This window comes from Takifugu rubripes, chromosome 22 (genome assembly GCF_901000725.2).
Source record: "Takifugu rubripes chromosome 22, fTakRub1.2, whole genome shotgun sequence".
NCBI classification, from domain to species: domain Eukaryota; kingdom Metazoa; phylum Chordata; class Actinopteri; order Tetraodontiformes; family Tetraodontidae; genus Takifugu; species Takifugu rubripes.
The window spans coordinates 10517989-10529988 of NC_042306.1; the positions used below are offsets into that span (position 1 = coordinate 10517989).

Sequence of the window (12000 nt, forward strand, 5' to 3'; positions counted from 1 at the left end):
GATGTGTAGACAAGTAAATAAAAAAACCAAGATTTATCATGTGTGTAGTTATGTCTCTTTATTTAAATAATATTTCCCCATGGTTGGTATCAGGTCACACTTTTAAATAAAAACAAGCCCATCAAAAAAAGAAAGTTATTTTGAGTAGATGGTCCAGGTTGATCCTGTTTAAAAATAGAAATAATTGTAAAGTGTGACATTTATATTTGATTGCTATATTGTAATATTTTGGAACCCCATAAACATGAACCTGAAAACAACTAATATATATCATTAATTGACGGTCCTAACAGCGGACAAAAGAGTGACTGAAATAAGTTATAATCATTTACTTGTAATTTATTTTTATGATCTACCAGCTTTACCTCAGGAAACCTTCACTTATCACCGCGGCGCGTCCAGACGTCTTCGGACTAGTTTGCGTGTGTTGTGGCGGACGTGTCCGCATCAGGCTGGCGGAGTGATTTACAGTTGTAAAGGTCCTGACAGTGACAGTGCGGATCGATAAACAAACGAGAAAACGAGAATTATTAAGGCTGCAAATATCGGCAGCCTATTAGTTACCAACCCTCTAAAATCCCCCTGCAATCCCAGGCGAGCTGAAGGAAAGGCTGCCGAGAACATGGAAAGAAAAAGGTGGGACTTTCAGTTGTACAATTGAGCGAGTTATGAATGAAAGTTTACCTGCAGGAAATGCATGCACGCGAAAGCTTTTCAGTTGGGAATCATCGCCAATAAGTTAGTTTTGGGCCGTTTAAACCTGACAATTTGACTAAATATCACGTGCGGGTAGTATAAAAGGTTCTTACATGGGAAATTGGACAACTTTCTCGAACGGCAAATACGCTGGTGGCTGTTTTTGTTGACGTTCGCGGCGGCGCTAGCTTGATTAGCTTGCTAAGTTTCATTGTTTACACATGCTTGAGTGACGCCGAGACGAGTTGACGCACAGTTGCGCCAAATTTAAAGAACGACGCAAAAAATCTCAAGCGTGTAGCTTTGATAATGGCAGCAACAGATCCCAAAGAGTCTTTACTGACTCGCAAGTAGTTCTTCGCTGATTTCTCGGATCATCTTAGCACCGATTTTAACACGTTGCTTGACAGAAAAGTCACTGTTGCGTTTGTGTGTTTATTGGTAGATCCAGTAAAACACAGTTGTCAGGGTGGTTCAAACTCTAATTTTACCATTATTTACCTATGTATAGTGCGTTGTGTTGGCTTTTCAGTATTGCTATTATTGGTTGTTAATGATCCGACTACCGGAATATAAAGAAGCGAGATTTGCTAATCGTGTTAAATGTGTGGAGGTTTTAAAAATGTTTGTATCAGTTTGCAGTTTTCACGCTGTAAAATTGTCCCCGCACATTGCTGCCCAGCAGAAATCAGATGTTTAAATCTCTTCATTTCCCTTGAGTCTATTTTGAAGTCAGGCCAAATCTGCCACCCTACAAAACTATATTACACGACACAAACTCGGCGTGAATGAGCCGCAGGCCGCTTATTTGAATAACGTGACATGAGGCCTTCTTTGTTGCTCCTTCTAGTGTTACATTACCTGTCAAGCGCATTCTCAGCAAACCCCACATAGGCCGAAGTCCGAGCAGCAACCTTCACACGAATGTGAACCTGGGCCACTCGCCGGTGGCTGGACGCTCTCTGCTCAAAGTGCAACGCAGCAGCCACAAGCCTCTCTACGAATCCAACCATCATATCCGGGTGAGTCCCGTGACACTAAAGAACCTATATTAAAGTCAAAAATACATAAATGTAATTGGACTTTGTGTTGCCGTCTGTTCTCAAGGCCAAGCCTGATTTAAACACAACGCTGCCAGTTCGGCAGACGGCGTCCATCTTCAAGCAGCCGGTCACCAAGGTAACAAACCATCCCAACAACAAGGTGAAGACGGACCCGCAGAAGGCCGTGGACCAGCCCCGGCAGGTAAGACAGGGAGGGGAACCGCCCGCTCTAGCTGTTTTCTAGGACGTTCTGATTCGGAGCTTGCCTTTTTGACCTGCAGCTGTTCTGGGAGCGAAAGCTGAGCGGTTTAAATGCGTTCGACATCGCGGAGGAGCTGATGAAGTCCATGGACCTCCCAAAAGGCCTGCAAGGTGAGGTTACCACCCCGAGTGGTTGGGAAACGACATGTCGCAACTAAACTCGAGTTCCGTGCGCTTCCTTTGCTCTGATCAGGAGTCGGACCCTCGAGTTCAGACAAAACTCTTCTCTCCGCCATCGCCAGCGCCCTGCACACCAGCCCCGCCCCCGTCACCGGCCAGCTCACGGCGGCCGTGGAGAAGAACCCCGGCGTGTGGCTCAACACGACGCAGCCGCTCTGCAAAGCTTTCGTAGTGACCGACGACGACATCAGGTAGGACGTCCGCGCCTTCTCCCGCTCATCGATGCGGGCGGTTCCTTTCGGACGACGGCGGTGTTCGAACGTCCCGATGAAACCGAAAGTCACCGTTGGGCTCCGGCGTATTGCGCAACCACATTAAGATGGTAAAATGTTGCCTCTCCAGGAAACAGGAAGACCTGGTGCAGAACGTGAGGAGGCGTCTGGAGGAAGCCCTCACTGCTGACAAGTTGGCCCAGATTAAGGACACCGTTGCAGATGCAGCAGCCAGTAAAGAGGAGATAATGGAGCAGGACGGGGAGGCGTCATAGCCAGGCCGCCACCGTCCTCCAGCATCTTTGTTCTGTAAGTTCTGTCTCTCACACGTCGGTTTGACATGGAATCTGCTGGTAACCATCTTCAAGTAATCGACTTTTTTTTTAAAACGGATTAGAACCTAAATGCTGAAATCCTGCGTGTTTCCTTAACCCCCGTTGGTCACATTTTTTACTGTAATCTCAATTTGGTGCTTTGAGTTTCATGCGCGTTTACATCGACTAAGGAGTCTAAACCGACGTTACAGTTTCTGGTGTTTGTGAGACGATTGTGTGTCGGACGGAGCCTGAGTGTGGTTTTTTTTAAAGTGTTTTCCAGAACATCGTTTCTCTTTAATAATTTCCCGTGGCACTAGAGTTGATGTTTATGTTTGGGAGCATATGCAGTAAGTTTACACACCCACACCCACACACACACACACACACACACACACACACACACACACACACACACACAGCTGTTAGTGTAGTTTCAGGCTGAGCTCGTGGGTTTGAATCACCCTAAACGATTGGACTTGTCTCATCTCATTAAACGCCACACAGGACAGAAAACCGGCGTGTTTGTGAATCACAATCAGATCTTTGCTGACCTCACGTCTAAACGAGGTCATCTTAGGAGCGTCGGCGCTCTTTGGTGCCATCTGAAACAGTAAGTGCACTTCAACATGCACACATCTTCCGATTTCAGCGCGTTCGGGCCTGAAAGGTATTACCGAAAGCTTCAAAATTCAAACCTGAGTTTACATGGTTTTAAAGATTTATTTGTGGTTTCTTTTTTTTATTATTATTTGTGTGTATGATCAAATGATTAGTACTTGTGTTCTTACTACATTTTGGATTAAACAGTTACATGATGCGTTTGTGTTCACTCCAGAAAATACAAAATAATAATACTGGTGTACCTCATATTTCTGTAAATAATGGTTTGTCTCTTTACCACCGTGTTTGCTGTCAAATAAATGCAGTTCAGTCACAATGGCCGTGAAGTGAATTTATTATCAACATGATCCACAATTCTACATGATTCCCGTCAATTCTGCCCCCCCCCCCCCCTCCCAAAAAGAAAACTTGCGTGAATGATGCAGGGGCATCAATAAAGGCCCGGAACCGCACATCAGTGGCCATGATGAACACACCCAGACGCGAGCACGTTTTTCTACGGCGCAACCATCAAAATAAATAAATAAAACCCGGCCGACGAGCACCAAAATGCGCGCAATAAAGGCAGGCCGGGCGAAGAGGCGCCCGGACAGACACAATGGTGGCGGAGTCTCGGCGGTGATGCGCTCCTCTCCGCCGCATGTGGCCTTTGAACCCATTGTTGTGTCGCGGGTGACGTCAGGGCCGTGTGCGGGAGGCTGAGCGGCAGTGCGCCTGGCGAGACAAAGGCGGCGGATCGGCTGGGGTCAGGCAGCAGCGGAGCGCTCACAAGCACCGGGCTGGGCTTTTTTTTGGGAAAGATATCAACTATAATAAGGTGACTGCGAACCTTGGACTTCTACTACAGCCCCGAAGCGGCGCGCAGAATCCAGCCCAGGTTGCCCAACCCGGGAAAGTGATTTTTACCGTCCGCGCTGAGGAGAAACGGGGAGCTTTTCTCGTTTTAAACGGGGCTTTTTCCCCATCCGACGCCCCCTATTAGCGTGCTACTGTGCTAGCGCGCTAGCTCCTAGCGTTGCAGCGCACAGGTCTCCTCCTCCTCCTTCTCCTCCTCCCGGCTGCTTCTCATCTTTCTTTCAATAACCGGCTGACGAGCGAAGAGAGTATCGTGTCGACAAAGGCGAGATAAAGTAAGTTGGCGCTGTTTTTGCACTTGTTTGGTCTAAGCCGTGAATGTGTGGGCAAGGCGGCTGACAATTAGCCCAAGTTGGAGTGTCAGAACGGGGCTAACTCAGCAGCTAGCTCCGGTGCTCCCAAACAAAGGGGTCGACAACGTGACTGAGTGCAGCCTGTGTGGGACTAGCCTGTTAGCCGGACCGCTGAAGCTAATAACAGGCTTCATTTCAACTTTTCGACCCGTTGTTTCTTTTCAATTGCTCCGCGCACCGAGGGAGCTTCCCCGGGAGCTTCCGCGGCGACGGCGTGCGCGGAGATCCCCGGTGAAGTGGTGCCCGAGCGGGCACGCTTGATCCAGACAAAACAAGCAGCCTTCTGGATGGTTTCAGTTGTCAGACGAGGAGCAACAACAGACAAAGCGAGGCGCCCAGTCAACACTCCTGGGGGGGGGGGGGGGCACTCGCAATTCTGGGGCACATTTAGGCTCATGCGTTGGCTCCTTGATCCACTTTTTTTAATTGATTGCTGGTTTTTGTTCTTCCAGAAGCGCCCCCTCCCAACAAACAGGCATCCGTGAGCCGATGTGATATCCACGGGGAGAATATGCCTAGTCCTTTATTCCACCCCGAGATTATGGACCACGACGTGGTGATCAGCAGCCAGCACGGCGGGGTCGGTCTTTCCCGGGAAACGGACCAGGAGTCCCGGGAAGAAGACCACCAGGAAGCCCTCCGCTTCGCCCTGGACCAGCTGTCACTCATGGCCCTGGAGAAGGTGGACGGCGGGGGCGGCGGTTTAGTTGACAGCCTGGACGGGACGCAGGTCCCCGGTTCTGAAGGCTGCAACGGCGTGGGCGGCGGGGGCTACGTGGATCTACAGATGCTGGACCATGCCAACGGGTCCCGGGACTCGCCGTCGTCGTGCTCCCCGTCCCCGGAGTACTACGGCTCTGGCGGCTACCACATGGCCGGGTCCCACTCCATGATTCACGGGGAACAAAGCTCCGTCCTCTGCAACAGGAAAAGAAGTGTCAACATGACGGAGTGTGTCCCCGTCCCCAGCTCCGAGCATGTGGCGGAGATAGTGGGGAGACAAGGTAAGAGGACAGGCTTCAAATTCACCATTCGTGACCTGATTTGTGCGTCTGGGCAGAGTGTGGAGGCAGCATGCAGCCTGCTGGTTCTTTGTTTGGGAGGCAGCCTGCTAAGGGGGGGGGGGTAAGGAACTTTTACAGCCCCAGTCTCACGTTGGGCTTGTGCTGCGTTCACGGTCCGAGTTTATTAAAACGGTTTCTTTGTTGAAATGCAACCCGTTTTGGTGTTTATTTACATACGTTTCTTCGCCAGTGTTTGGACAATGCCTGACAAAGTGTGCGTGGCGTGCGTGCGTGCGTGTGGGGGGGGGGGGGGAGGGGTGGGACAGGGTCAAACAAAGCGGCAGATTGTCGGGAGTCTGGACGTGTCTCGCAGCCTGCACCAGACAAAGAAACTCCGGCGAAACGTGCCGCGTTTCTGACCCGGAGGGTCCCAGGTGGACCCAGCGATAGCGGGGCTCGTGTTCCGATCGCGTTTGCATTTTAATACTGGTGGATTTGGGATTTATGGGGAGGGGGGGGGTCGAATTAGTGCACCAGCACGGGGCTGGGCGGTGTCAGCCTTCCTCCGCAGCTCGCCCGGGTCGGAGCTTCCTGCGCCGACGCGCCTAAACGCCGGTTCTGGTCCGGTTCTCCGCCGGCCACGTGTCCGGGCCGCGGCCCGGGCCGGTGTTGTGGGCACCGGTGGTCCCGTCTCAGCCGCGTTAAGGTTAAGGCATTGTTCTCTTTGTTTGAAACAGCCATGCTTTCTGCTTCCCAGGATGACATCACGCTCCGCGCGTCCTATTGGTTCCCGGGGACGGAGCGTCCCCACTTAAAGAGACAGAGACAGCGGCTGCTGTTGCAGCGTCCCATCGGGACAAACGGGCCGAGCACGGTCCGGCTTCTGCCGGGCGGGTTACACCTAAAGTGGATCTCGGCCCCGCTGCTTCCCAGCCCAATGAATCGTCCCCACGTGACGTGAATCCGTCCTTTAGGTCGCAGACGCACCTGGACAAGTGTCCTCCTCAATTTTCCAACACATTTTAATGGAGAATAGTTCCACCCCGTCTTTGTCCAGCCCATAATCAGGCGTTCGCTATTCCGTTTAAACGAGGTTTTGAGTCGGCCATCTTAATAAAGTCCTCTGAGCTCCACGTGTTATAAATTAAAAATGTTATTTAATTTCTATAGAAATATAGGATCAATTTTTAAGACTGCGTAATATTAAATGTTGTTTCTAATATATCAGGAGATCCGGTTTTAAGCCCATCCTGCTTCTTTTAGGTTGTAAGATCAAAGCCCTGCGGGCCAAGACCAACACCTACATAAAGACCCCCGTCAGGGGGGAGGAGCCTGTGTTCATCGTCACGGGACGCAAGGAGGACGTGGAGATGGCCAAACGGGAGATCGTCTCGGCGGCCGAGCATTTCTCTATGATCCGGGCCTCCCGCTGCAAAGCTGGCGGCAGCGGCGGCGGCTCTCTGCCCGGACCGCCGCACCTCCCCGGACAGACCACCATCCAGGTACAGAGAGGCGCTCCGCGTCGTCACGGTAACTGGTGTTTCCCCTGCCGCTAAAGCCTGTCCCGCCCCTCCAGGTGAGGGTTCCCTACAGGGTCGTCGGGCTGGTCGTCGGGCCGAAGGGGGCCACCATCAAACGGATCCAGCAGCAGACCCACACCTACATCGTGACGCCCAGCAGGGAGAAAGACCCGGTGTTCGAGGTGACCGGAATGCCGGAGAACGTGGACCGGGCGAGGGAGGAGATCGAGACCCACATCACCCTACGGACAGGGACCTTTGTGGACCTCCAGGGAGACAACGACTTCCACTCCAACGGCACCGACGTCAGCCTGGAGGGCCTGGGCGCCCTGAGCGCCGGTCTGGGGGCGTCTCTGTGGTCCAGGGCCACCAACCACCACTCCGCCCCGCCCCCTCCCCCGTCCTCTCCGCCCCCGACTCTGCCCGTATCCATGCACCACTCCTCCAACCGCAAGATGTCCTCCTCCGTCGCCTACCACGCGCACAACGGGATGAGCTCGGACGGCTTCGGCGCCGGCCGCAAGGCCAACGAGGGCGGCAGCCCGACGAGTCCTTTCAGCACGGGCAGCAGCGCCGGAGGGGGGGGGTTCACCTTCGGGGGCGACTCCACCCCCGGGCTGCCGTCCTCGGAGGACCTGGGGTTTGAATTCAGTGCTTCCAACATCTGGGCGCCGTTCGTTAACGGCGGCGCGGGCGGCAAGGCGGGCGGCTCCTCCCAGCAGCAGCAGCCTCTGCGCCGGAACAGCAGCGGGCTCAGCGGCGGCGCCATCACCCCCCGGTTGTCCCCCACTCTGCCTCAGGACTCGGGCGCGGGCCCGCTGGATCACCCGCTGGCCCGCCGCGCCCAGAGCGACCCTCTCAGCACTCTCTCCTGGCTCCAGTCCAGCGGCACCGGGGGCGGGTCCTTCTCCGGCGCCTCCAGCTCCAGCTCCGGGGGCTCGTCCACCGGTTACTCCTCCTGCTCGGCCTCTTCGCTCCCCGGCGGCTCCCCCACCGACTCCGAAGGGGGCGGCAGCGGCGTGGCCTTGACTTCCGGGATGCTGAGCAGGCTGAAGGGCGGCTCGGGCCCCGGGGCGACGGGCCTGGTGGGCGTGAGCCCGGGGATCAACAGGGACTGCTTCGTGTGTTTCGAGAGCGAGGTCACGGCGGCTCTGGTGCCCTGCGGCCACAACCTGTTCTGCATGGAGTGCGCCGGACAGATCTGCCAGTCGCCGGAGGCCGAGTGCCCGGTGTGCCACACCCCCACCACCCAGTGCATCCGCATCTTCTCCTAATGAGGGTCAACGTCCTCACGGGAAGGTGCGCGCAGCACCGGGACAGGGACAGGGACCGGGCGGAAGGATACACACTAATAACCTTCAGACAAAGAGGACGGATGCATTAAGAGATGACGATACTATACGGATGTTGATTTATTCCTGGCGCCGCCGTCAGGACTCATAACAGTTATAATAATAATAATATTGACTTATTTTCAGAACGATGATCAAACCGCTCTGCAGCGCTGGGACTCGGAACGTCTCGGTTGTGAACTCACGGAAGGAAACTAGTGTCTTATTTCTCTTCAGGCCTTCATTTCGACCCGGAGCAGCCCGGCGCCGTCGCCCGCTGATCCGTCTCCGCGTTCTTCTGCTTTTCATTCTGGCGCCGTCAGATCTCCGCCCGCTCGCTCTCACCGCCTTTTCCTTTTGGACTCTTTTGTACTCGAGATATTTTTCGACGACGCCGTCAGCGAGGCCCGCACTTTTCTACTCCCTTCTTTCCACCTTCCCGACCGAACTGTTCAGACGGATCTCTGGCTTTCTCCGCTCTCTCTCTCTCTTTTTTCTCTCTCTCTCTCTCGTCACGGAGGTCGCCGGTTCTTTTTCTGAAGCTTGGAACGTTTTCTAAAGGGTGGCAGTCCGGCGCCTACAGAACACACTCGAGGGACATCTCCGGGCGGAACTTTGCTTTTTCCCCGCATTGCCACGCAAACAAATGCCATTATTAATGCCAAATGATCGCTCTTAATCCACGTTTAATAATCAAACTGAATAAGTTGAACGGGCCTGTCGCCGTAGGAGTCGGCCGGTCTCATTAGTGATCCCGTAGTCGCGTTTCTGTACGTTTTCGGGCTGCCTGACAATCCCCGCAGACGCCTTTCTCATGTCTGCGTGCGACGGTGTGAAGGTTCCCCTCCCCGCTCTTTGTTCCATCGACACCTTTCTGTCCCGCCGACCCTTTCACGTCCTCCCGACGGCCGCGGGAGAACTCCATCCCCGCGGTTCCGTCTGGTACCCATAGATCGACTCGCGGGGCTTTTCTGGATTCGCGTGAATGTTTTAGTCCAATACAGTTGAGGGGAGACGGACGGAGACAACAGCAAGGGGTGCGTTCAAGGCCCCTCTAAAAACGGAAAAACAAAACAGCTCTTACTGTTTTAGGTTTGCTAGTTTTGGGCTTCCACCACGAGTTCGCAGCAAAGCTGTATTGGCACTCTCAGACAACACTACAGGCTGCATCTGTCAGATTGTTCTTCATTTATGGCGTTCTGAGTGAGTCCCGACCAGGCCGACGCCGTTTCCTGTTAGCGTTTTTAGGGTTTTTTTGTTTTTTTTGGGGGGGGGGGAAATCCTGCGAGGTTGCAGTGACGGCGATGTTAATACTGTATGTGGGATTTCTGAATGGTGGTGCGCGGCCGCCGTTGTGGGCCCGTTTTGAACCGACGCGGGATCGACTCGCGGCCCGAGACCAGCCGTGACGGATAAAACAGCCAATCCTCAAAGGGCTTCCTCCACAGACGCACGACCCGCGTCTCGAGGCTCACTCGGTTGGTGGAAACTACGTATCTTTTATGGCAGCTAGTAGCTAGGTCATCCAGGGCTTCCAGATGTTTGTGTTTTAAATCCAGCAGCTGCAGAATGTTTGCTTTTCCCGTTTATTCCAAGATCATTTCTGATCATCTCTGCACAGCCATCGCACCCAGATCCTGAGGTTGAGCACTCGTCCTTCCTGGGCCTGTACAGTTTCGGGGTCACGCTCGGGGGTGGGGGGGGGGGAGGAGCGGTTGCTGTGCTTTGGTGCTCCAGCCTGGTTTCGTGGTATTTGCCGGCTGGCTCTTTCCTCCCGAGGGGACGCAGGTCTCGGACAAACCGCTGTACTGGTTTAGCACAGCAGTGCACTAATTTGTGCGTCTCGCACGTAGGAAGAACCTGCCCACAGGCCGAACCGGCGGTCTTTCTAAAGACTCCTGCTCGGTGCTTCGTCCCCGCCCAAACAAAGCCAGCGGCGGGGAAGCCTGTGAGTCCTCGTACGGAGGCGGGGCCGCCGGCGGGTCTGAAGGAACAAATCAACTGTGACCATTTCTGCAAGTCCGAACTTTTAAAGCCCTTTTTTTGTGTCGACTGGACGTCTTAACGGAATAAAAATGTTGTTTGATGGGTTTAAAGAAAATCCTGGATGTTGCACTGGGATATTTCAGGCCATTGAGAGAATGTCTGGGTTCATTGTAAAGTAGTTTCTTTGGTAAAAAGGTACAATTGTTCTCTCAGATTGACTTGATTTTTCTATATATATCTTTTTTAGCCAAACGTAACCCCCTCCCCCATTTCCTTCCTAAAGGTTTTAAAACAGGGTTTTCTGAGGCACGCTAACTCATGACCTCTGACCTTTTCTTTTTTCCACGCCAGAGGGGGGATTACGGACACCTCTTACGCCTCAGCTCTATTTTTTTTTTTTTGCTTTAATTCTTTTTGTATGCAGAACCAAAATGTAAAATTTCAGCGAAGTAGGTGTCTGGCCTCGTGTGTGTGTGTGTGTGTGCGCGTGTGCGTGCGCACGTGTGTGTGCTAGTGTGTGTGAGAACCCTGAATACAATCATTGGGCTCTTGTTTCAAAAGCAAAATGACTTAATTGAAATAGGTGTAGTTTCTAAAGAACATGTATCATTATTTGTAAGTTAACCATCTGCATGTCTTCAAGCCATCCTGGCATTAGCTAATAATTTTTAAGATTAAAAAAAAAAGTTTTACACATTTTATTTTTTACAATTTATTTGCTTACCTAAATATCCCAGACAGTAATGTGACCCTTTTATTACTTCAAAAGTTATTTTTATGTTTCATTTGTTTTTATTTTCCTTATTTCTTGTGTACTTCATATAGGCAATTTATAACAAAATGAGAAAATTATTGAAATTTTAAAATTGAAATATATTTTATTTGAAAGTTTATGGACCTTTTAACCGTGAGCCGGGAAAAAATTGTATAATCGTATAATTTGAGCTGACTTGACGGTTATGAGAAATGTATCAAGAGTTTTATTTTTTAAGCTTCTTTAATAAAGTCTTGTTTTTGGTTTCATTTTTTACTGTAAAATGTGAACTTGGGTGTGTCGAGTCTTTATTTCTGATGAAAAATAAATCAAAAACATGAAAGGGGCAGCTCGTGCAATTACCGGACTGGCCACACGGGGGCAGCCGCCGGCGCCAGATACAAACGGAAATCTGCAGCTCAGTTTAACGTAAAACCAGATAGATAAGCAAATTTATACTACATCACGACAGCTTTCCTCTATATAAAAACCCGCTTTAATTGAAGTTTTATGTTAATAAAGATCCAATGTTGCTGTACCATATTTTAATGACTAGGTGCCGCTATATATTGCAAACCTGTGCTAATATATAAAATTATCCAGGCTGAACAAAGGGTGGACTGGACTGTCGCGAAGGAGCAGGAACATCTGTTTCCACTTGAGCAAAATGAGCCTGGATGTCCTCTCCCTCCTCCGCAGGGGTCAGAGGTCACAGAGCAGACTAAGCATTTGGTGACGTGGAAGACTGGTGTTTCCAGCCAAGGGTCTCATCTGCACATCCTGCCGGGAGGGAAAACAGCAGCAGTGTGACTGGGAATGTGAAGAACCGTCCCAGCAGGTGCGTTTTGGGTAGGATCATTCACCACG

At 51.9% G+C, this 12000-nt stretch overlaps 2 protein-coding genes and 1 long non-coding RNA gene across 3 annotated transcripts; 2 read left to right on the forward strand and 1 right to left on the reverse strand.

The window, feature by feature from the left end:
* Window positions 1-35: 35 nt before the first annotated feature.
* LOC105418131 (uncharacterized) lies at window positions 36-1179 on the reverse strand. The gene is made up of 3 exons (XR_965494.2): window positions 810-1179; window positions 366-482; window positions 36-164 (listed from the first exon to the last, which is right to left on the reverse strand). It is a non-coding gene; the product is annotated as an uncharacterized lncRNA (long non-coding RNA).
* Window positions 476-3645, forward strand: mbd3a (methyl-CpG binding domain protein 3a). The gene is made up of 6 exons (XM_003975644.3): window positions 476-636; window positions 1547-1718; window positions 1804-1941; window positions 2021-2111; window positions 2194-2371; window positions 2523-3645. Exons 1-6 carry the CDS (start codon window positions 623-625, stop codon window positions 2665-2667), a joined length of 738 nt encoding a protein of 245 aa, XP_003975693.1. The 5' UTR covers window positions 476-622; the 3' UTR covers window positions 2668-3645.
* Window positions 3646-3760: 115 nt separating this feature from the next.
* Window positions 3761-11423, forward strand: LOC101078722 (RNA-binding protein MEX3B-like). The gene is made up of 4 exons (XM_011616468.2): window positions 3761-4460; window positions 4991-5542; window positions 6806-7044; window positions 7119-11423. Exons 2-4 carry the CDS (start codon window positions 5050-5052, stop codon window positions 8334-8336), a joined length of 1950 nt encoding a protein of 649 aa, XP_011614770.1. The 5' UTR covers window positions 3761-4460; window positions 4991-5049; the 3' UTR covers window positions 8337-11423.
* Window positions 11424-12000: the final 577 nt, after the last annotated feature.